Source organism: Ambystoma mexicanum, chromosome 13 (assembly GCF_040938575.1).
Source record: "Ambystoma mexicanum isolate Mex_15411 chromosome 13, UKY_AmexF1_1, whole genome shotgun sequence".
In the NCBI taxonomy this organism is placed as follows: Eukaryota; Metazoa; Chordata; class Amphibia; order Caudata; family Ambystomatidae; genus Ambystoma; species Ambystoma mexicanum.
This window is the reverse complement of record NC_090938.1, coordinates 195,978,721-196,003,947: the sequence shown is the minus strand read 5'-3', so window position 1 is coordinate 196,003,947 and position 25,227 is coordinate 195,978,721. Positions and strand designations below refer to the sequence as shown.

The window sequence follows — 25,227 nt, the reverse complement described above, 5'->3', positions numbered from 1 at the left end:
TATTGGAGTACTATCCTGCCTCGAAATGCTGTGCTATTGAGTAGAACCGATAGCTGTAGCTATCAGGTGCAGCTCCACAATAGATAGGATTCACATGATCGATTATGCTGCCTTTGTTGCAGTGTGTGCCTGTGTTGCCTGCTCCTACACAAGTGTTCTATGCCTGCTTGTGTGCATTCAAGGGCGCTGACATACAAAGAACCCAGCTGTGTCATAAAACCCCCTCACTATTTGTGCTCTGATGCACGTATAATGAGGCATGTCATTATGTACCCTGGCAGATGTAAGGATGAAATTGATGCCCTTGACTAGAGCCTCTGACTGTGAGGATTATGATTTGACCTCTATAATGACACTGGCCTTCTCAAGGAACTTGTGGCAAAGAAATGCAAGCCAGACAGTACCATGATGAGTGGTGGCATGGAATGGGCTCGTATTCTGGTGTGGTAAGGACTCCGCCCCCGATACCCCCCCCCCCCGCTGACTCACCATCTCCAGTTTGATATGGGGTGGGTAGCAATACCTCTGGAGGACCTCTACATCAGCCAGCTGAAATAAGGTGATGCTCCTCCTATAGATCCCTTCCCTTACCATTCTCCTCCTCCTCATCAGTCGGCACAGCAGCATGATGACTAGTGGATCGGCCATTTTGGAATATGCAACTGTCTCTCTCTCTCTCTCTGTAACAGGCTTTTGTACTATGTGATTGGTGGGCATTGTTTGGATTTTGGGTTGGGAAAATAAGTTGCACTCTTTTCAGGGCCATTTGCTCCACCTGGTGTAAGGAGCAAGTGTTGAAGGGCATTTTTTTGAGAAAATCCAGTGGTCGGCTTTTGTGAATCCGAATTTTGGGTAAATTTGTTGTATCTTTGCTCACTTTATGTGCTTACTCCCATTTGCATAATTCAATTGCTTCATTTGCATTCTTTCCACCCAATTTGAGCACATTTTGTGCTCCTTTTATAAAGTGTACATCTTTGAGACGCACACTTCTGTGAATGGTGCATTTGTGGTGCATCTCGGATTTGCAGCACCTATTTATTTTTGGAGAATCTGACCCTAAGAGTCTCCACAGTTACGTTCTTTGGAAACTCCTTTCACTCACTTATGAAAGTCTCATGGCCTTAGTATAATTTGCAAGGATTCCACAGACCCCCAGCCAAGGGCTACAATGCAGACATTAGAAAGGAGGGTTCATAGGTTGTCCACAGTTCTTTCTGGTCACACCTGGAAATGAACTGCTCTCACGCTATTCAGAATTGTTCACATCAAATGTGGTGCTGGGCATTATGGGTAGCTTGGTGATGAACAGGTCAGTCTTCTGTGCCTGTTGAAAATACATCAGGTGCTATGTGGCATCAAATATACGTCATATTATTATCATTATCATCACTGAATCACAACGTCATATTCACCTGCTTCACACCATTTAGGAGGAAATACAGGCGGCACACACTTTGCCCTAACCTTGATGATGTGAGGACCTCTCTCTCCTGTCTCCTCCCATTCATGCCTCTTCAGGTGACTGTGCTTTTTTCTGACTTTCACTGGGCACTTATTACTCCTTTTGACCAACACTATCCTGCTTGCACATTCACAATGTCCCGTCCTCATCCTCAGCCCTGGATCACCTCTGAAATTCAGACCCTCAAAACAAACATGCACCGACAACGCAGGTGAACATAATGGGCGCCTACCATACTTCTAGCCTACAAAAATGTCCTTACTGCCTTCACCTCTATGCTGCCTAAACTCTGCAAATCCTACTAATTTACAAAGTGTATCCCTTCCATTTACACTTGGCCCCACAATAGTTCACCTACCCTCAAAGATTTGCTGAGACATGCCAAGCCACCATCCATTGCCTTCTTCCTTTCTGCTATTGACTTTGCTTACTCCTTTCCCTCTAAAATCTCAAAAATCTATGACACTCCGCAATCCTATTTCTGTCCACCACCTCTCCCCTACCTCTTCTTCTCTCAAGTACCTCTCCCCTATCTTGCCCATGGAATTAGTACCCATCCTTCGTCAAAGCAACACCTCATCTTGCGCTCCTATTAATCTTGTCCCTCTATTACTGTGTAAAGACAGCCACAATCACCTCCCATTATCTCTCTGATATCTTAACCTCTCTCTCTGCTGGACTCTTTCCTGCCTCCTACAAATCTGCAACTATCTTATCCCTACTGATGAAATCCTCTTCTGAATCAAATGTCCCAGCAAACTATCGACCAGTTTCCCTCCTTCCATATTCTTCAAAGGTCCCTCAATGGGTGATCTTCAACAGGATCACAACATAGTTTGAGGATAATTGGTATCCAGTGATTTTGACGAAATCATTTTCAGAGAAGGATGTTTTAATGAAACAATAATAATGAAAAAACACTTAATGTTTTCGTTTTTTATATATGGGTTGGTGTAAGGGATTACAATGGGTGGGGAGGGGGCTGGAGTGGGCTTAAAATCATAGGGTAACAGAGGATTTGGGGGACCCCCCAATCGAAGCAAAAAGAAATTCAGTAATTTTTTCAGTCTTTTGGTTTTTGGTAAAACATCCCTCTGTGTAACGTTTTCGTTAAAATCACATAGAACCGGATAATTGCGTTGGAAATGCACTTCAATTGGGCTTCTGCAGTAAACACTCCACCGAGACTACACTCATGCATGCCTCCAACTTTATCGCTGATGCTTGCCACTCCAAACTCTCTTTTAATCTCATCCGTTTGGACTTCACTGCCCATTTTGACACTGACAACCACAACTTTCTCCTCTTCACTCCACAGGATCTAGGGATTTGAAAAAAAGCTCTTACCTGTTTTGGCTCTTAAATGGTAGGTCGATCCTTTAAAGCCTCCTGAGACTTGTTAACCTATATCCCACTCCTCTCCCTGGCAACATCAGGAAGGATCTGTTTCTGGAACTCTGCTCTTCTCCATCAATAGACATATCTCCTGCTTTGGCTTTTTCACAATCATCTTTTTGCAGATGCCACTCAAATACGTCTTTCCTTGCCCTCCTTAGCATCAGCCATCTCAGAGCGTAGTACCAATTTTCTTATTGCAATTCATCCCTGCATGATTCCCTGACAGCCCATGCTGAACTCTTCAAAATTAAAAATCTTTCTCTGAGATTCCAATGCCATCCCTCACATCGCCTTCTCACCTGACCGTCTTGCTCTCTCACCCAACCAAGGCTTGCAACTTCGGGGTCCTCTTTGATACTGACATCTGACTGCAACAGTTCATCACTACCTCTGCCTCTTCTGCTTGCATTAACATCCTCAGCATTCAGGAAATGTGTCAATTTCTTACTAACCATCCTATGAACATTCTAATGTTCACCCTCATTCTCAGAAAACTAGATTACTGTTCAGGCCTACTCCTGTGCTTGCCTCTGTACTCCTTTCTTTCTCTAAACAAAGACTTCTACTTCGCTGTAACCTCCCAGATCCTGCACCACCTCTGCCTACCGACAACATGCTAGTTGGCTTTCCATGCAAGACCACTCATTTTGACAGTTCTTCTCCTGGTCTAGAAAGCTATCAGTGGTCTTGCTCCTCAGTACAAGTCAGATTGTATCTCTGCTTTCTCGCCATCTTGTTCCCTTCGATCCCCTCTGCATTCAACCTCAATTGTCTCATGCCCCTGTGTGCCTTCTCTCGCTTCCACCCTTTCTCCCTATCCTAGACAATAATCATTCATTAACATATCCATTGTAATGTTACAATCTGGAGACTGATATTTAGATACTTAATAATGAATGATCTAACTACTGGAATATAACTGTTCTGTAACCTCTATGATATATACTACTTTTAGCCACTGGAAATGTTCTGAAATGTACATTGTCATCCAAAGGAGTATACAAAAGGCGGATAGTGTGACAAAGTTGGAAAATATCGGTGGCTTAGAGTATGTGTGGTAATAGCATTTTTGACGAGTTTTCAATGGCAAATGATATATCCATATTCTAGTTTTGCATTATTTCCTGTTGTTGTGGCCCATCAGTCTAATTAAGACTAGAGGTAAGTGCTATTGACCGGATAATGGCCAAACATGTAGTAACTATTTGTCCTCTCTCTTCTAAAAGTCAACAGTTCCTGGTTTCCTCCCACTTAACCTTCCAGTCAGTAAAACCTTCGCACTTTTCAGAAGATATCAAGGAAGCAGGAACGACTGTCCCCAGCGGCAACCTCATTCATCTTTGTGCATTTAAAGTTTAGAAATCTAGTGTTCCCTGATCCAGTTATGTTTCTTAATCTGATGGAACATACGCTTGGTCCATCTTGGATTCTATCAAGGAGAGGCAGCCGCTTGACCTTTTGAGATCCAGAAGGGACAGCAGTGCCTGCAAATAGGATGCTTGGATTATCCACGAGAACGCTTCTTGTTAAGAAGTAGGTTGGGATTGACCAATGGGGTGAGTGGTTATTCATGGAGATTTTTCATTGGTTGCAGGTGGAGAGGTGCGCTAAACCTTCTTTCGTTCATGCTACGCTAATCCTTCGTTGCGGGAGCTGAAATGCATACTAGCTGTTATGAAGGAGGTACACGACTGGGTTTATTTCATATCGGTTTGAACCGGGCAAGGTAGACTGGGAAATGTATCCAAATATAAAAAGCATTGCAAAAGTCACATTTATACCCATGGGTAGTCATGATTTAAACCTAAGAACTCCCAGCATTTCATTGACTGAATTACTTATTTATAAAGAGGTTGTTAGGATTATTCCCCGCTGCTATTTTCACACACCTGATTGTTTTGAAAGTCATAATCCAGAGAGAACTGCAGCTTGCCAAGTTTTTCCTCCTCCTTCTCCTCCTCCTCCTCTTTCTCTTCTCCTTCCGTCAGTCCGGTTTCTGCATCGTCGTCGTCCTCCTGTTTATTCTGGGGCAATAAATGAGAGAAATCACACTTAGCAAGTGGGTTTTAAGGAGTTATAATGAAAGCAAGAGCATTCGCATCTTTCATGGTGAGAGAAGAGCTCCCCCATAGTCATGCCAACCTCTGGAAATGGCCTCGCAGCCTGCCAAACTCCCAAAATGCCTCAGAGCTCAGTGCAAGCCGTGCTCATGCCGGTCTAGCGTGTGCACCTCATCATGACCCGATTCACGGCGAGGCACTCTTCATCCAAGTGGACCTCATCCACACCGTATCGCAGTGGCCAGCAACCTGCAGCTCCCAAGATGTTTCAGACTACAAGTCCCAGGATCCCTCACCATTGGCTCCGCTGGATAGGGCGCATGGAGTTGTAGTTTAAAACATGCGGAGAGCCAAGTGTTGCTGACCTCTGCTATATTACGTATCTACTATGCATAATTCCACCATTTGGCAGCCGTCACTTGGCATTATGTCGACTTCCTTCAAGTGGAGAAATAGAGTATATGTCCACACCTCAAAACATGATGCTCCTTTGCACCTGGTATCCAGACCAGTTTCTAAATTGCTTAAAACATTTTTGCCCACTTTCCAAGCATTCCTCATAATGTTATATTCAAGAAATGCACCAAGTATAACATGCCTAAAATCATACGATGTGTCAGTAGGGGAGGAAGGACTTGAGTCATGCAAAGCCGCATCACTGGAAATGGGGATATGAATCGACCAAGGCAATTTAGCCCACGTGCAGAGCTTGTCCATCAGACCAGTCAATCGAGAGTCTTTGAAAAGTCTGCTCCTTGTTTACTATGTGATTCTTTAAATGTAGGGTCCTTTTTTTTTTTAAGAGCACTTTCCAAGAATGATAAACAAGTTGTGACATAGCAGGCACAGTTAGAGCCTGGTTCGCTTTTAGTATTGGGAGAGTTGGGTGGCTCGTCGGCAGAATATACAGCACAATTCTCCAGAAATTCCCATAAGTAGTGTTAAAGGTAATCACATTGGTCACATGGGCGCTTGCTTAGCATTCTATGCATGTTTTCTTAGAATGGATGCATTGCTAATCACTTTAGAGCGCAAAAGCGATGGATGAGGTGACATGTTGATTTCAATGAATTAAGGCTGTGAAATTGGGTAATGTAGGTCCTCATTTAACCTTCTCCAAGATACCTGCACACAAACTGGATGGAAAGTGAAGTCCCCCTCTTACCAAGGGATTTCTTGACAGCTCGGATCACCCACCCCGCACCCCTGGAGACAGATGCGAAGAAGCATTCAGAGTGACCTACCGTTCACAGCCATCCAGGGTGGTCAGAAAACACGAAGACAGAACAACACAGAGGTACATGGAAGGCACAGAAAGGGGGGAAAACAAGGAAATTAAAGGGGCACAGAAACAGCAACTCACAGGCAAGAAATAACAGCTGATGGCTTTGAGGAACCCAAAGATCTCTGCCCCGGGCCAGTGTAAGGGTCAGCATGGGACCCACTGTGTCAGGGAGGTATGCATTTATATTTAAGTATTTGTTATATGTAATCCACCAAACTCAAAAACAAGCCGCTTTAGAGAGCCTACACCTCCAATTGACCAGCCTACCAATGTATTTAGCGCTACAAATGCAGACTCGGGAGGATAGCTCAGGGGCAACGTGCTCGCCTTGGAAGCAAGACGATACGGAGCACCACAGGTGCGATTCCAGGGTCCGTGCTTAAAAACCTCTGGTTATTAAGCGCGTTTGTAAATAACCTCTCATATCATATTTAATATACAAGACAAAGGATTCCCAGCAGTTTAACATTCAAAGGTAGAGTTTGTTTCCCTGCATTGGCTTTAATTTCATCTGAAACAAACTGATGCAGTTGCATTGTTTTATTGTAACCATAAGCCTCGTGGCGCTAAGTTACAGTACGGTTTTAGAACTTTCCTTTGGATGATGAAACATGTCAATATTGCGATAAGAGAAATCGACCCCTTGGCTCTCGAAGACCCAATCGCAGTGCATAATGCGACTTTTAGTTTTCCTTTGAGCATAATGATAATGATCTGCTATTTATATAGCGCTTGTGCCTTAGCGCCTTACATATAACACGGTGATACAAAAAAAAGGATGTTGGTACTCATTTATCGACCTCAGAAGGATGAAAGGCTGATTTGGACTTGCCGGGATTCGAACATGCGACCTGCAGATCACGCACAAATCACAGCAGTAAGCACTCAACCCACTGATCTATCTTACCGGCTGAGAACTGTATGAGAAACATATATATACATTGGGATACCTTAATGTGAACCCAATAATGGAAATACTGAAGCTCTGTGCTGCAGTTGTTTACTTAATGTAGAAATCAACGCATCGCGATTCTACTGAATGGAACGGTGGGGTCCCCCAAGAAAACCGAATATGGTAATCTATGCAAGGGTTTCACTTTGCTTGCAGAGCGGGCTAGAGCTCACTTTGCCGGTGCATGCCCGGATTCTCAGCTGTGTTCTTCTGCTAGGTTGAGGTCACCATCTTGCTCAACCTGCACCAATTTTCTGGGATTGCACACTTCATGTTCAAGCTAGCCAGAACAGTACTTTTACATTTTGGGGGACTTCTGGGTCACGACATGTATGGTCTTCTTTGAATGCTAAAGCACTGGTAGGGCTGGATGCACCGAGGGCAGAGGTCTACAAGACTGGTAATCAAATGACAGATCCACTCCATATTTTCATGATATACCAACAACATCCATTTAATTATAGTGAATACTTGTGAGATGATTTCTACATAGCCAGTGGTTATCCTGAAAATGTGCCATGGCAGGGCACTTGAAGACTGGACTTGGAGACCCGGGACCTAGGGTGCGAAGCTGACTGAATTATGTAGATGACACTTGAAGACAACAAAGTTCACATTGCATTCTTTCTGTCTTTATCTAAGGGTGTTTGAGGAGTTTTACTGTTCTTTTTAGTTGCCTTCCCTGTGATCGGTGGACTGCAATCGTCTTCAAACACTTTTGTTAAGTTGCTTACTTTTTTATGAATAGAGTAATTATTTTTAGGAAAAAAGGATCGAAAAGGGAGGATAAAATAAAATCAACTAATAGGATTGCATGAAGCATACACTTCTGTGTATTGAAACATTCTCCAAGTGCAGGCTTTCTGAAGATGATAAAGGACCTGGGACTAATTGAAAGTCTAACTAAATCGCACTCTTCTTGGAAATGATGTAAAGTTAGAAAAAAGCTACGGGTGGTCTCAGATGTGATTGGATTGTGCATTCAGAACTTGTAATATCAAAGATATTATAGAAAATGGTAATTTCCATCCCTTTGTTACCTTACTTAAAGAGTTTTGTCTTTATTTTTAATTGCTTAATACATGTTCTTAACATGGCTACGTGTGATTGTGTTTTTAAAACTTCATAAAAATAATTGATGGGTCATTGCAAGTCCTTGAATGTGGTTTCAAAGTTCTCAAACCTGTTTTGTCTCAGTTTGAAATGCAAATAAAGTCACCCATCCTTTCGGTCAAAGTAATCAGGTGACCCCCAAGATGTTCAGGTCGAAAGGCCATTGTGCTACGGAGAGGCCATAAGAAGTTCATCTGATTTTATAACCGATCGAGTACACAATCACAGAGTTATACCACACGATTGCTGCAAATTTAGGCGAATCAGCAACCAGTGTCCTTACGTCTTCTGGTAAAATCTCTCCAATACATGTGTGCTTTGCCTGACTAGGTTCTCCCTTGCTCCAATTCATACATGCATCCACTCCCTAGTGATCTTCTGTAGTACCCTGTATGGCCTTATCATCTACAGTGCAAACCGGCAGCGTATGTGATCTATCCTGAGTCCTTTCCATAGTGTATTGTGTTTAATCTTCAATGCTTTTTCCAATGTTGTTGGATGAGTGTCTGTCCAACATGTAAAGCCTTGAGAACCAGTGAGGTTGGTAGATTACAGGAGCAGCAACATATAACGTCCTTTTGTTTCCCTTCTCCTGACCTTTTGTGTTTGAAATTGAATGGGGTCCACTTCAATGAAATCATGCCACCAAGATTAGAGGCCAGTTTCCGTCCCTAATCCTTGCGAGTTCTGCCTGCTCCCTTATCCACGGTGCCCTAGAATCCCTTCTGGGGTGCTCTGGAGGGAGGAGAGGTTCTGTGCCAAGTATCCATTAGTTCCCGGGCAACCAGAGGCGACCTTGAGCCTGACAATGTTTGGACCAGGTGCAATCCCAATTTTTTCAGTATATTTATTCACTCCTGAGTTTGTTTTTTCATGATTTATTTGCTAAAAAGTTGTATTTGCTTTATAAGACGCAGCCAAAACAGGTTAAAAAACCAGAACAAAAGTAACAAGTAAGCAAGTCAGAGTAAACATAAATATTTGTTTTCTCCACTTTTTGAAACATTTTCACCAGTGTGCTGTGTGCTGATTTCTCTTGAGTGGAGATGGGTTATTACTCCCTTTAATGGCACAATATAGGTTTACATCCTATTCTTGCCAATGTAGCAATTCTTTTAAAAGCCAACATCCTATATTGGTTACTTTTTGAGATTCAGTATGCAGGGTCTAGGATGAGGTGTAGCTTTTGAGAATATGATGTCCAGCATGTTGTAATGACACCCCCATATGCTCCAAAGCTGCCATAAAACTAAAATTCCATCCCTTCGGGTGCTAGAGCCCAATCCCTTTCCCAATCCAGTTCTGTTTATCGGGCAGCCTAACAGTCACATGGGACCGAGCACAGAAGCAAGTGCCTTATTATATAGAAAGGCCTACCTATGTTCTGTTACAAACTACATTAGCTCATTAGCGCCATTTTGAATCATCTGTTATCTGCCTTCAGTCCAGCTTCCATTGTTTGAGCAGATAGATATTAAATCTGTACCAATTCAAGCGTTTACAACTCTATTGGGTGACATTTAAAATGTGAGTAAATACCTATGTTTGTTTTGTTGGGACAATAAGAAAGGAATGAAACCAGCAACATTTGCCACAATTTATTGGCTAAAAACAGCAACACGCATGTCTCAGGAGTTACTTTTGAAAATGAGTTATAAATCAGCAATTCTGAATGTGGACACCTTTTGCCAGCCAAGAGCAGCAATGGAATAAGCCATAATGCCCGTGGGGGGAGGAAGAATGGATTTGGGGCGGAATAGGGCAGGGGTGTGGTCTTTTGTTTCTCTCAATGCCAAGCTCAGGAATACAGAGGGAAAATGGCACACAGAGGTCAGCCCACTTCACCCAGATCCACAAATACAAATCGAATCACCAACACAAACACTGAAACACACAAGAGTGGCGGTGGTCACTAGCTTCAACGTACTCAAGTATGGAGGTTTGAGTGCTCACCGGAGGAACATCTGTCAAATTCATGCAATAAATAATTATTGCTTTTGTCGATGATGGAAAAAAAACATTATCCAACACGATTTGGGGGTTTGGTCCTTCTATCTAGGATGATCGTTGAATCCCTTTTAATATCAGAGTTGAAACCTTGCACAGAAGCGGATCTTATCCCTATAGCCGCTAGCCTTCTTCATTGTGTTGTCACCACTTGCCTTAACAAACTGCTATTACTACCCAATTTCTGTTAATTATTATTGGACAGAGGAAAATAAATAATGAAATAGTTACAAATGTGCAAGTTCTAACGCAGAAGCAGAGCTACTGATCTGTGACTTGTCTCCAACTTTACATTAAAGAGTGAGAATGCCCGGATATAGGCCCCGCCAGCAAAACACCTATACACTGGACACAAGATAAAACACATTAATGCAAGAAAATGTGTACATTCTGGTATATGGTATCTTCTTTCCCCGGCAAATAAGGATTTTCATGGTTGACGGCAGACAGCATGCCCCGATACCTGAAAACAGACTAGTCAGCAGATTGCAGCAACACAACTGATAAGTCTAGAAAACAATGTCCTACAAGTACCAGCATGCATTTGGCATGGTGTTGCAATGCTCTGCTGGGTAACCCGCAGCTTGCCAGATATATTTCTCTTGATACATGCAAATATCTGTGTGGAGTGAGTGTCGCGCTGGAGATCTGTGTGTAATCCCTAAAACACGGTTTGGGGGTGTGTGACCAATTTTTATCGTGGCAAATTGACCGCAATATATCTGCTCAGGGCCCAATTTGAATGCACCCCCCCCCACCATGCTCCCAAAATTGCTAAATATCAAACAAACATGGGGAGCAGGAAACACCACCACAAGCCCTGCTCTCCAGGGTTGGTATTTTGCGTTATATGCAACCAAATTGCCCCGAAAGCGAATCACTCGTGCAAAACTTGATAAAATTGGTCATTAGGTCAATTGTTTTAGGTCAAATAGGCTAATACCTTGATTGCAATCCCAACAGGCACAGCTTGGCTGTTCATTGTTTTCAGGGTGACAAAGTGAGGAGCACTGAGTCGGGTAATAAAAAGCAACGCAGCAGAATTAACGATATAATTGATAAATATAACATCAACATACAAGTATTTTTTATTAATGGGCACAAAGGAAAATGAGTGCAAAAATACATGGCTAATGAGAGGACCTGGAGTGCCTAACATGGTGTCCTTGGAGTTCTATAATTAGCTTATGCATTGTAGATTATATACACACATATTGGAAAATGTGGAAACACCCAAATTGCTCGTAATAACATTGTCATATGGACCATTTGGCCGAATCCGGCCTGTACAGAAAAACCGAAGCACAAAAATACCGAACATGAAGAACAAGGTCGCAGGGGTGTCCCCGGCTCCCAATGTTTGGTATTTGTTGGCTTCCGGCGGTTCGAGAGTGCCCCCCGCTTTCTTGCCAATGGAAGCAGGGGAACGCCCTAACAATAAAAGAGGCTGCAACTAACGCCGCAGGGGTACAGGAGAAGCAGCAGCAAACAGCAAAAAGGTAAGTGGGGGAGGGGCAGCCACATTTGGGTTCTTTTGCCAAAGGAGAAACTGGTTCGCGTGAAATCGACTACGGTCAATTCTGCTGCAGATAATTCTACTTCGGTAAAACAACCAAAATCAGAAAATTAGGCTCTTCAAGCATGTGAACAAATATGATGCTCTGAATTAGATTGGCTGACTGGTTTTGGGACCCGAAAGTGAGAAATCAGCATCCCCCTATACTGTGCAAATTCTCAGTATGACTTGAAATAACATCATGCAACTTGATGGGGCACCTATAGAGTGGAAGCGGGTTTGGTGGATTAGTTACAAGGTGTTAATTGCTAAGTCTTTGAAAGGCATGTGCTGATTTATATACTGGAGGTGAGTTTGGTGGTTCCTTTACAGGTGTTGATTGGTAAGTAATTGACAGGCATGTGCTGATGGATCCCCTATAGACTGGAGGTGAGTTTGGTGGTTCCTTTACAGGTGTTGATTGGTAAGTAATTGACAGGTATGTGCTGATGGATCCCCTATAGACTGGAGGTGAGTTTGGTGGTTCCTTTACAGGTGTTGATTGGTAAGTAATTGACAGGTATGTGCTGATGGATCCCCTATAGACTGGAGGTGAGTTTGGTGGTTCCTTTACAGGTGTTGATTGGTAAGTCATTGCCAGGCATTTGCTGATGGATCCCCTATAGACTGGAGGTGAGTTTGGTGGTTCCTTTACAGGTGTTAATTGGTAAGTCATTGACAGGCATGTGCTGATGGATCCCCTATAGACTGGAGGTGGGTTTGGTGGTTCCTTTACAGGTGTTGATTGGTAAGTAATTGACAGGCATGTGCTGATGGATCCCCTATAGACTGGAGGTGGGTTTGGTGGTTCCTTTACAGGTGTTGATTGGTAAGTAATTGACAGGTATGTGCTGATGGATCCCCTATAGACTGGAGGTGGGTTTGGTGGTTCCCTTACAGGTGTTGATTGGTAAGTAATTGACAGGTATGTGCTGATGGATCCCCTATAGACTGGAGGTGGGTTTGGTGGTTCCCTTACAGGTGTTGATTGGTAAGTAATTGACAGGTATGTGCTGATGGATCCCCTATAGACTGGAGGTGGGTTTGGTGGTTCCCTTACAGGTGTTGATTGGTAAGTCATTGACAGGTATGTGCTGATGGATCCCCTATAGACTGGAGGTGGGTTTGGTGGTTCCCTTACAGGTGTTGATTGGTAAGTCATTGACAGGTATGTGCTGATGGATCCCCTATAGACTGGCGGTGGGTTTGGTGGTTCCTTTACAGGTGTTGATTGGTAAGTCATTGACAGGTATGTGCTGATGGATCCCCTATAGACTGGCGGTGGGTTTGGTGGTTCCTTTACAGGTGTTGATTGGTAAGTCATTGACAGGCATGTGCTGATGGATCCCCTATAGACTGGAGGTGGGTTTGGTGGTTCCTTTACAGGTGTTGATTGGTAAGTCATTGACAGGCATGTGCTGATGGATCCCCTATAGACTGGAGGTGGGTTTGGTGGTTCCTTTACAGGTGTTGATTGGTAAGTCATTGACAGGTATGTGCTGATGGATCCCCTATAGACTGGAGGTGGGTCTGGTGGTTCCTGTACAGGTGTTGATTGGTAAGTAATTGACAGGTGTGTGCTGATGGATCCCCTATAGACTGGAGGTGGGTCTGGTGGTTCCTGTACAGGTGTTGATTGGTAAGTAATTGACAGGAGTGTGCTGATGGATCCCCTATAGACTGGAGGTGGGTCTGGTGGTTCCTTTACAGGTGTTGATTGGTAAGTAATTGACAGGTGTGTGCTGATGGATCCCCTATAGACTGGAGGTGGGTCTGGTGGTTCCTTTACAGGTGTTGATTGGTAAGTCATTGACAGGTGTGTGCTGATGGATCCCCTATAGACTGGAGGTGGGTCTGGTGGTTCCTTTACAGGTGTTGATTGGTAAGTCATTGACAGGTATGTGCTGATGGATCCCCTATAGACTGGAGGTGGGTCTGGTGGTTCCTTTACAGTTGTTGATTGGTAAGTAATTGACAGGTATGTGCTGATGGATCCCCTATAGACTGGAGGTGGGTCTGGTGGTTCCTTTACAGGTGTTGATTGGTAGGTAATTGACAGGTATGTGCTGATGGATCCCCTATAGACTGGAGGTGGGTTTGGTGGTTCCTTTACGGGTGTTGATTGGTAAGTAATTGACAGGTATGTGCTGATGGATCCCCTATAGACCGGAGGTGGGTTTGGTGGTTCCTTTACAGGTGTTGATTGGTAAGTCATTGACAGGTATGTGCTGATGGATCCCCTATAGACTGGAGGTGGGTTTGGTGGTTCCTTTACAGGTGTTGATTGGTAAGTAATTGACAGGTATGTGCTGATGGATCCCCTATAGACCGGAGGTGGGTTTGGTGGTTCCTTTACAGGTGTTGATTGGTAAGTCATTGCCAGGCAAGTGCTGATGGATCCCCTGTAGACTGGAGGTGGGTTTGGTGGTTCCTTTACAGGTGTTGATTGGTAAGTCATTGCCAGGCATGTGCTGATGGATCCCCTGTAGACTGGAGGTGGGTTTGGTGGTTCCTTTACAGGTGTTGATTGGTAAGTCATTGACAGGCATGTGCTGATGGATCCCCTGTAGACTGGAGGTGGGTTTGGTGGTTCCTTTACAGGTGTTGATTGGTAAGTCATTGCCAGGCATGTGCTGATGGATCCCCTATAGACTGGAGGTGGGTTTGGTGGTTCCTTTACAGGTGTTGATTGGTAAGTCATTGCCAGGCATGTGCTGATGGATCCCCTATAGACTGGAGGTGGGTTTGGTGGTTCCTTTACAGGTGTTGATTGGTAAGTAATTGACAGGTATGTGCTGATAGATCCCCTATAGACTGGAGGTGGGTTTGGTGGTTCCTTTACAGGTGTTGATTGGTAAGTAATTGACAGGTATGTGCTGATGGATCCCCTATAGACTGGAAGTGGGTTTGGTGGTTCAAAGTCTTCGACAGACATGTGATGACGTGGCCACTATAAGTTGGATGCAAGTATTGTGCTCAGTTTACCAACTGATAATTGCTGAAGCAACCATGGGCTTGTTTTGATATGGAAAATATATATCGGATGGGAATATTGAGGTCAATATATAAAATGATGCCGGGGAAAGCTGCCGCAGACATGTGCTGATGTAGCAGCTATAGGTTGGATTACATTTTTCTGGCCGTCCTTTCAGGTGATTGATGGAAAAGCAACGGTAGGCAAAAAGGAGAAGGAAAAGATAATGGTGAAGTTACCCATTGATCAGTCGGGTTTGAGGGCAACTTTATTAAAACTACATAACTATAATGATATTATCATGCATTCACACAAAAGAAATGAAGAACTTCTCCACCACGAGTAACTTCTTAATACCCTGTAAAATACTGACCACCCTGCCCCCAAATACACACAGACAACTATTGCTGCTGCCAAGCAACCTTTAAGGAACACCCCACAACTCCCATTTAAGCACACTTGTATATAATTGTTAACTCTTACCTGATAATCTAAATAGCATGGCAGAAACAAATCTGTTATTATCAGGAATGTTGCCCTTGTACCCATCTACCTGTAATCCATGCTGATGTACAGTGCCCAGCTTCCTCCAGAACATAGATTTTGCACTCAATAAATGTCCAACATAAATAAATAAAGAATAATAATATCAATCAGAGACACAAGCAAATCAGTGTGTCAGTGCAAATCAAGTTTACTCAGATTATGCCTGGGCATTCTTTATACTTATTTAAAATTTTCTTTGGCCTGGCTTTCTGTAGTGATGCATGTTCGTGCAACTAATAAATTAAAATTTTCAAAGCCAGAGCCCTGTCTACTGAAGGGGAAAAATCCATTGACCCAGTTTGCACCTGTGCTCCCTGCACCACAGTTGATTTCAGCCTCAAAATATGTTAGCGTCCTGTCCACTTGAAAGACTGTTCTGGCTGAGAAACAGCAAATATGTACCGTGAGCAAGCAATTACACAGACGAAGTAAAATGGCTCTATGTTTGTGTGCTTTCCTCTGGTCTTCTACAAGGCGATATATGTGTTTGCCGACATTCAAAATATAAATGCCATTCCCTCAATCCACCCTGGCTCGACTAGTCAACTATCAAACTCTTTGAGTCTGGGACCCTGTCCTCTCCATCAACCTCACGCTTTCAGGTCATTGAGTTGGCGGCAAGCAGCAGATGCATTAGCTAGTCTTGTATACCGTGCAACTGCTCATTTTTGCAAACTTTGGTTATGGTAGTCCTTGTGCACCCATCAAATAAGGCTGCTGGTAGTGCAGTCTGAGGGTTGCTGCCCCTCTGGGAACGTTACGTTCTGACTGTCAGGTGTGTTGAGAGAGCTACACTTGCACACTCTACTCCTAGTCAGCCCTATTCATATCTACCCTCATAATTGGCTTGTTTAAATAGGTTTTACCTTAATATATGGTCACCCAAGTCTTTATTTAATTCATTAGATGCTTGAAATCAGTGCATAGCCTGTAAAACAAAACAGAGTTCTTACAGGTTGGAAGAAACATTTACACAATGAAGTGCCAACCAGTGTGTAGAGGGCTCTGGCAACAAACCCCCACAAAACTCCCAGTGCCATATGTGTTCCTGTTGCCACCTTAATCTCTATGGTTTCTTCCTAGCTGGATCGTTGATACCCATTGTCTTCCTCCCTGCAATGTCATTTATCACACCATCAAGGGCCGTGGAGATAATAGGCACCGACAAGACCTTCATCACCTGAGCATTGCTAGCAAGGCCACCCGTAAGTATTGGAGCTTCCAGAGGTGTCTATGGATCTCTAAAGTTGAGTGTGGCAGAAGCACACATTGGTAAGGGACACAAATGTGTCCTTTCGCCTACAGATTGAATTTCTGGATGAATTTGTACCAACTTCTCATGAGGAGTGGGTGCCTAGTCCTGAAGTCATGCCACCAATTGGCTGCTGACCTTGGCAGTCGAGGTATAGGTGGCCCCAGTAATTTTGACCACATTCTGGCCACTTCCTGTGTCTTTCGGGGGTAAGGGTATAACTGATATCATGCTAAAGACATATTGGCTACTGCCCATGATTGTAGGACATGGCCAGTGACCATTCCAGATGGCTTATGGAATGCATGGCAAGGAAGAAGTCTATCCAATGGAAACAGTAGTCAGTGGCCACTGTGTAAGCTCTGGGATATTGTCTGAAGACCAGTACTTGGGCATCCTGGTTACTGGGCATGGTTGTAGGCCGGCCCACTGCACAATGCCCTCTCTGGGTGACCTGGTGGCCAAAAGCACTGTTGAAGTTTATGACCTGCCAAAATGGCCACTGGCCTTGGACAGAAGCCATTCAATATTACACGAGGGTGCCCAACTGTGGGACATGGGAATGTCCAAAGAGCTGAGCCTGCACACTTCGGCCACTGTTCAAGGCCAGTGGCCATGCCATCTAGATTGAGTTGCCCAGGGGAAATCTGGGAAGCTCAACATCTCCAGATGCCAACTTATCACAAGAAGCATGTCATCATTACCTGACAGGAAAGAAAGAACTGAAAATGTGCTGTGCAGTCACCATTAATTATTAGATTTTACCAAAACACCCAGAAATTACTTTTAAAAGTGTGAAACTGAGCAAGTTAGTATTTGCCAAATCTTAACATTACTAATGGACATAGTGAAAAGACTGGCAACCACTAGAGTGGACAGACGTATTTTTACTAGGTCATTTAGGTCCAAATCCGTTGGCTTCTGCTAAAGTTATTTGATTTTAACATATATTGAATCAAATGTGTTTTTGCTGTTTTCTAATGATTTTTAATTTAGAGAGGTGTTCGTCCTTCTTTCCCCCTCGGTAACGCTAAAGGATAATGTATGTGGGTCTCGTGCTGTTCATGTCTCCAGCCTGCAGAAACCATGCTTTATCAGCAAAACATCTGCCAGTTGTTATGTTGGAGAGGAAGCAATGTTTCCCATTACAGCATTGTTGCTGTTAAGAATGGATGGTTAACCTCTTGTTAACCTATTTTTTCCATGTTGCTTTTTTAAAATTGCTCTGCTTTATTTTGTGGATGGCATCGATTTTTTCCGATTGTCTCGTTTTCTCTATGATTCGCTACCATGTTCTTGATGGGTTCTTTTGTACGGGTCGGCGTGGCGTGCCCCAGTGCCGCTCTGTGACCAGCCTCAAAGTCACAGGCCCTTAGACAGTAGGAGGCTGAGTCATGAAAAAAAGGAACATGGAACAAATTGTCGCATGTGCAATTTGCAACTGCACATGGTCATAAAGTCCACGTGCATGGTAATTCGCAATACTTTGCCGATAGCGCATACAGAGTAATCGACTACTTGGGATTCTGAGAGAGGGGGGGGGGCGTAAAGAAGCTTGTTCTGCTCTTTTCCCACGGTGCAATTCCCCAGCCACGAATCTGCTCCTGGGCAAGTGTCACGTGACTACAAAAGAACATTTGCCATATGGACTTCAAAATGTGGGGCTAAAACAGTTCCAAAAGTGTTGCCCTTCTTGGAAATTGCAAAACATCGAAATCGTTTCTGCCACTTGTCCCACTTGCAACTCCGACCTACACAAATTGCAAGTGGGACAACTTACAACCTTTGAAAACAGGTGCAAGCAATTTCTGCCTGTTTATTGTATCACCAAACTTCCCATGTGCTCCCTAATGTCCAGTGCACCGTAGAGATTCTGTCACGCCCATTTTGCATATGCAAATTTGGCATAATCTATGCTGTGCTGCCTTGCGACACTTTCCTTATCCCGCCGTAGGCTGACTTGCGCTGGCGCAGAGCAATTTACGCCAACTGAGTATTTATCATGCACAGTTCCCATGTTTTGCTTTTTTGTGAATTAAGTGCAAAGATGTCATGTCCTCATAATACGTTTCTGTATTTTTATTTGAGTGCACGTTTTAATTTTGTGAATCAGCCGTCAAACGTGTGCATATATTTGTGATAAGTATTAAACTAACCAAGTTATCAACTCATACTATATTTATGTAATTATTTATTCATTGATATCACGCGCCAAACCCAAAGGTATCTGGGCGCATTACTTGACACATACAACATTGTGACAGAAGGTTGATCATTTGCATATGCATATATATATACTACGCCCTTGCATTCCTTTACCACACTTTAAAAGACACAGGCACTCGTTGTTCTTACTGATGACCATATTGCGATATATACAAAATCCCCATACAAATTGTATCCCTTACATGCCACAAAGCAAAACAGACTATTTTGCAGCAAGGGATAATAACAGAAAGTGGCTGTATAACCTTGAAAATACTGCAGCAATTGTACTGCATGTATATTTGACCCTCCGGCAAGCCAAGGTGAACATCTTAAATATTCCTGGAGGGATAGTATCAGCAGTCCATTTTTTAAGAAGCGTCGCCGGACTGATCCACGCAACTACCGGCTTCTAGCTATGCTAGATGTTCCGGCTAAACTATTTGCCAGGGTGATCCTTGAAGAACTTAACACACGGATTGAGGAATCTAACATCATACCTCTGAACCAAACTGGCTTCACGAAAGGAAATAGCAGCACCATAAATTGCCTTGCATTAGTCGCCTCTGTCGAGCAATAGGGCTGCATATGTCTCCTACATCGACTTCCGAATTGCCTTGCATTAGTCGCCTCTGTCGAGCAATAGGGCTGCATATGTCTCCTACATCGACTTCAGAATTGCCTTGCATTAGTCGCCTCTGTCGAGCAATAGGGCTGCATATGTGTCCTACATCGACTTCCGAATTGCCTTGCATTAGTCGCCTCTGTCGAGCAATAGGGCTGCATATGTGCCCTACATCGACTTCCGAATTGCCTTGCATTAGTCGCCTCTGTCGAGCAATAGGGCTGCATATGTGTCCTACATCGACTTCCGAATTGCCTTGCATTAGTCGCCTCTGTCGAGCAATAGGGCTGCATATGTGTCCTACATCGACTTCAGAATTGCCTTGCATTAGTCGTCACTGTCGAGCAATAGGGCTGCATATGTCTCCTACATCGACTTCCGAATTGCCTTGCATTAGTCGCCTCTGTCGAGCAATAGGGCTGCATATGTGTCCTACATCGACTTCCGAATTGCCTTGCATTAGTCGCCTCTGTCGAGCAATAGGGCTGCATATGTGTCCTACATCGACTTCCGAATTGCCTTGCATTAGTCGCCTCTGTCGAGCAATAGGGCTGCATATGTGTCCTACATCGACTTCCGAATTGCCTTGTATTAGTCGCCTCTGTCGAGCAATAGGGCTGCATATGTGTCCTACATCGACTTCCGAATTGCCTTGCATTAGTCGCCTCTGTCGAGCAATAGGGCTGCATATGTCTCCTACATCGACTTCAGAATCGCCTTGCATTAGTCGCCTCTGTCGAGCAATAGGGCTGCATATGTCTCCTACAGCGACTTCAGAATCGCCTTGCATTAGTCGTCACTGTCGAGAAATAGTGCTGCATATGTGTCCTACATCGACTTCAGAATTGCCTTGCATTAGTCGTCACTGTCGAGCAATAGGGCTGCATATGTCTCCTACATCGACTTCCGAATTGCCTTGCATTAGTCGCCTCTGTCGAGCAATAGGGCTGCATATGCTCCTACATCGACTTCAGAATTGCCTTGCATTAGTCGTCACTGTCGCGTAATAAGGCTCCATATGTCTCCTACATCGACTTCAGAATTGCCTTGCATTAGTCGCCTCTGTCGAGCAATAGGGCTGCATATGTCTCCTACATCGACTTCCGAATTGCCTTGCATTAGTCACCTCTGTCGAGCAATAGGGCTGCATATGTCTCCTACATCGACTTCCGAATTGCCTTGCATTAGTCGCCACTGTCGAGCAATAGGGCTGCATATGTCTCCTACATCGACTTCAGAATTGCCTTGCATTAGTCGCCTCTGTCGAGCAATAGGGCTGCATATGTCTCCTACATCGACTTCAGAATTGCCTTGCATTAGTCGCCTCTGTCGAGCAATAGGGCTGCATATGTCTCCTACATCGACTTCCGAATTGCCTTGCATTAGTCGCCACTGTCGAGCAATAGGGCTGCATATGTCTCCTACATCGACTTCAGAATTGCCTTGCATTAGTCGCCACTGTCGAGCAATAGGGCTGCATATGTCTCCTACATCGACTTCAGAATTGCCTTGCATTAGTCGCCTCTGTCGAGCAATAGGGCTGCATATGTCTCCTACATCGACTTCAGAATTGACTTGCATTAGTCGCCACTGTCGAGCAATAGGGCTGCATATGTCTCCTACATCGACTTCCGAATTGCCTTGCATTAGTCAGCGCTGCCTTCGACGCTGTCGATAGAAATAGGTTGTGGCTGAAGATGAGCAGTTGGCACATATCTTGAGGCCGGCTGAAGATGATTGTCCAACTTCATGATAACACATGAGTACAAGCACGGCTGGACCAGTCGGGCAACATGACACGTTGGATTGCCACACACAACGTACTGAAGCAGGGGTGCATTCTTGCACCCACGCTGTTCAATTTATATCTAGCAGACCTTAGGGAGGGGGCTATTGAGAACTCCAACTCTCTGCCGCCTAATTGGATCGACCGGCCCCTTCAGTGGTTGTCGTAAGCAGATGACCTGGCTTTACTCTGTCTTACCCCCATGGTTTGCAGATAAAATGTAACTCGCTCATGGCTTATGCCACCCTTAACTTATTGATAATTAACACCTCCAAAACGAAGATTATTGTCATTGTCAGTGGTCCATTGATGGAGAAGAGATTGAAATGGTATCCTCTTACAGATATCTGGGGATCTGGCTTGACGCTAAGCTTAGCGGCTCCACACATGTGGAACAGCTACATGCCATGGTTGCCCAGATAGCTGTTGCAGGGAGTTCATTTGCCTACAGGGGAGTTGGCTACTTGATAAAGTTATATGTGTTTAGGATGCTCACTATCAAGTTATGAGGATATGAGATGTGGCCCTGGGGAAGCTGGCTGTGTTGTCCAAACTAGAACATCCAACTCTGCGTAGACCTTTAAGGCTGCCATCCTACACAGGGATCAGGCCATTGCTCTTGAGTTTGGTATATGTCCTGTAAAGAAGTAAGTGAATCTGAGCTGCCTCTGTATTTACTGGTGGTTAGTTAATGCATCTTGTGGTTCACTTACATGGCTTCTAATCACCCGAAGTGGACTAATGACCAAAAGCTATGCAGCCCAAATTAAAAGAACAGCAGACTATTGGTGGTTGCAGTCTAGGGCAGACCCACTGTCTTTGACCCTTCACAGTTTCAGGAGGGCTATGAAGAAACTTCTCTTTTTAAAGGTAAGGGAACAGATGGCAGTGGATCTTGCATCAAAATCATCTACTGCACTGTTGTGCAGTCATATCAGCACTCGGACTGCGGATATGATATGATGGGTTATTTATAACGCGATTAATACTCAGAGGTTTCTAAGCGCGGACCCGGGGATCGAACCTATGTTGCTCCGTGTCGTCTTGCTTCCAAGGTGAGCATGTTGCTCCTAAGCTATCCTCCCGAAAACTAACCATATTAATCATTGTTTGGGTAACTACTGTGCCTGGGAGTACCTTAGGATCACATTTAATGCAAGGAGAACTCGAGACGTCAAAGGGACATGGCAAAAGACCCCTAGAAATGAACGTGTCTGCCGCCTGTGCGATTGTCCTAGTATTGAGACAGCAAAGCATCTCCTGACAGTGTATTTCCCAAACTGGCCAAGTCTAATAGTTCTTGGGCCTGCCGTGATGGTTGGGAATGTAAATGTGGAAGAAATGTGGCATATTTTTATGTGCAGCAACAATGATGTACCTATATTGATACGATTCTTTTTTGGAAACAGATTTTATTAATTTTGCAGAATTGTGGCATTGAAGCTCTATGGCCCTTGTTTATTTAGTGGACAGTGTGGGGAGCATGTCAATTCATTTTTATTATTACCTTGGAGGCATGAATGTGGAAGAAACACGTGTGTACAGGCGCATTATAAATGACTTATCATATCATATTATGGTGGATCTGTTAATTTATTTGATTCTATGTGGAATGTATTAAAAGTTGATGGTCCACTGTATAATACTAAATAAAATTAAAACCAATACAAATATTTATATGTAATTATAAATGCTGGGAAAATAACCTGAACTGGGAATGAAGCAGTGAAAATAAAAGGGTAAGAATAATGATTTTTGCATTGAAAGTAAAATAAAGATATTTAAAATGAAAAACGTAAAAAAATAGTTAGCAATTCAAACTTCCAAAATCCTTAGGACCCGATTCATGGAATATTTGCCCGGTTCAAAATGAATTTGCACTGCTAAAAAGTGACTTTGCACTGCTAAAAAGTGACTTTTTTCAGTGCAAAGTCCGGGAAAAGTTATTTTGTACTGGAAAAATATCTATACGCCGACTTTTCCCAGACTTTGCACGGCAAAAATACACTTTGCACAGTTCCATGAATCAGGGTTTGTGTCGGCAGTGCAAAGTCACTTTTCAGCAGTGCAAAGTCACTATTCAGCAGTGCAAATTCACTTTGAACTGGGCAAATATTCTGTGAATCAGGCCATTAGTCTTTAAAGGACTAGAAGTAGATTGTGCAAATCATAGCAACACCTGCAATTTTCAACACTGCAAACAAAATAGTGATATTTAATCTTCTATTTGATTTTTTGCAAAAAAAGGTAGTGTCCAAAAATATACATGTGTTTTCAAAGTGTGTTTTTAGTTCGTACTCATTTAGTAGTGCTCGCTCCCTTTGCGCCCCCAGCCCACCCAGCACAACTTCATCTGCATTTACTTATTTCCGTCAATTAATAATACCTTCAAAATATGGAGAGCCTCAACACTCCACTGTATTGCACTTCTATACCAGAAGTATCTGCTTTTTAAACAAGTGGAAATTAGAATATTTGATTGTAATTCCCACTTGTTTTTAATACTCATAATACTCATGACGAGCCCCTCTGGTGTGCATACACTTTTACTAACAACAACCAGTTGGCCTCCTATGTAGCAGTTCATACGAAATGTGGGGCCATGAAACTGGAAAAGGTCATTTCTTAAAAAATACATAACCCGCAATCAAATATTGGTGCGTAAACCTTTGGATTTACCCAAACTGAGATGCAAAATTCTCATAGGCAGTACATACATGTTTCAAAGAGTTCCACCCCACATGCACATATACATCTATGTGCATATGTAATTGCCCGATTTCACGAAAAGTGTGTCACCAATATGCTACACTTTAATTGAAAGACGTTAAACAAAATGGATACCCTTTCAAAACTGTGTCCCAATCTGAGATGTGTGTGGCAATGTGCCTGCTTGTTCACGTAGGCACTGTGGGCTCACATTAGGCATACAGAAGACAGATATACCTGGACATGGCCAAATCACTAGTAGAGGGGTGCTCTCGAGATGTTTTTGACTACAATTCCCAAAATACCTCACTATTGACTATGCTGGCTAGGGTGGAATGGGAGTTGTAGTTCAAAACATCTGTAAAGCCAAACGTTGCAGACCCCTGCCCAAATGAAGCATGTTTTTGCATGTCATCCGACTTGGCAGATTTGAAACGCAAGTGCAAAGCTGCTGAGTCGAATTGGCAGACCTCAGGTACATCCTCTGACAAACTCTCCTGCCGACTGATCCTTAAGCAATATCAACTCACCATCTGCTCCAAGAAGAGGGCCTGTATCACTGGTGCCATCAATAACACAGCTGAATTCTTAAAATTCTGCAAGGGACTTGTCAATCCTATTGCAGCCACGTCCTCACCTTCTCCCTCCAAAGCCCTCTGCACTGCACTGGCCTCCTATTTCTCCTCCAAAACTGAGGATTTCCTGTCCTCCCTGTCATCTACGCCCTCCTCACCCCTCTTCCCTTGTCTCCCTTGGCAACCTCTGCACCCCATTCTCTCCTCCTTCTCTCCCATTCCACCAGATGAGGTCTCTAGAGTGGTCCACTCTATGAAAGTCTCCTCCAAACAGGTGCTCCGCTGTTCTTGCGGAACCATCAAGGACAACATTGCCTCTCTCGCCCCTGCCTTGGCTTACCTCTGTAACCATTCCTTTGTCACTGGCTCCTTCCCACAGCCTCCCAAGCACTCCCTTGTGCACCCTCTACTAAAAAGATGTCCGCTGACCCTTCTTGGCTAAGCATCATCCTATCTCTATCCCCCATTTCTTGGGCAAACTCATGGAGAAGCTGGTCATCTCCCAACTGACCCTTCACACTGAATCGGCTTGCTGCCTCCATGATCACCAGCCCGGTTTCAGAGTATCCAGAGGCATGGGAACTGTTCTCCTGAACACCCATGAAGACCTGCTCTCAAACTAGACTCTAACTCTCCCTCTGTTCTGATCCGCCTCGATCTTTCGTCTGTCTTTGACACAGTCAACCACTCCATCCTCATACAGCATCTGCATGATACCGT

General features: G+C 43.8%; 1 protein-coding gene across 9 annotated transcripts in view; it reads right to left on the bottom strand.

Moving 5' to 3' along the window:
* Window positions 1-25,227, bottom strand: part of SYT2 (synaptotagmin 2) — a 1,362,149-nt gene that overhangs the window by 34,062 nt on the left and 1,302,860 nt on the right. For 7 of the 9 annotated variants that reach the window (XM_069633618.1, XM_069633614.1, XM_069633617.1 and 4 more), the window contains one exon: window positions 4,753-4,887. In XM_069633618.1, coding sequence (XP_069489719.1) covers window positions 4,753-4,887 — 135 coding nt within the window. The remainder of the gene's footprint in view (window positions 1-4,752; window positions 4,888-25,227) is intronic. The other 2 variants (XM_069633620.1, XM_069633621.1) reach the window with 1 other exon arrangement.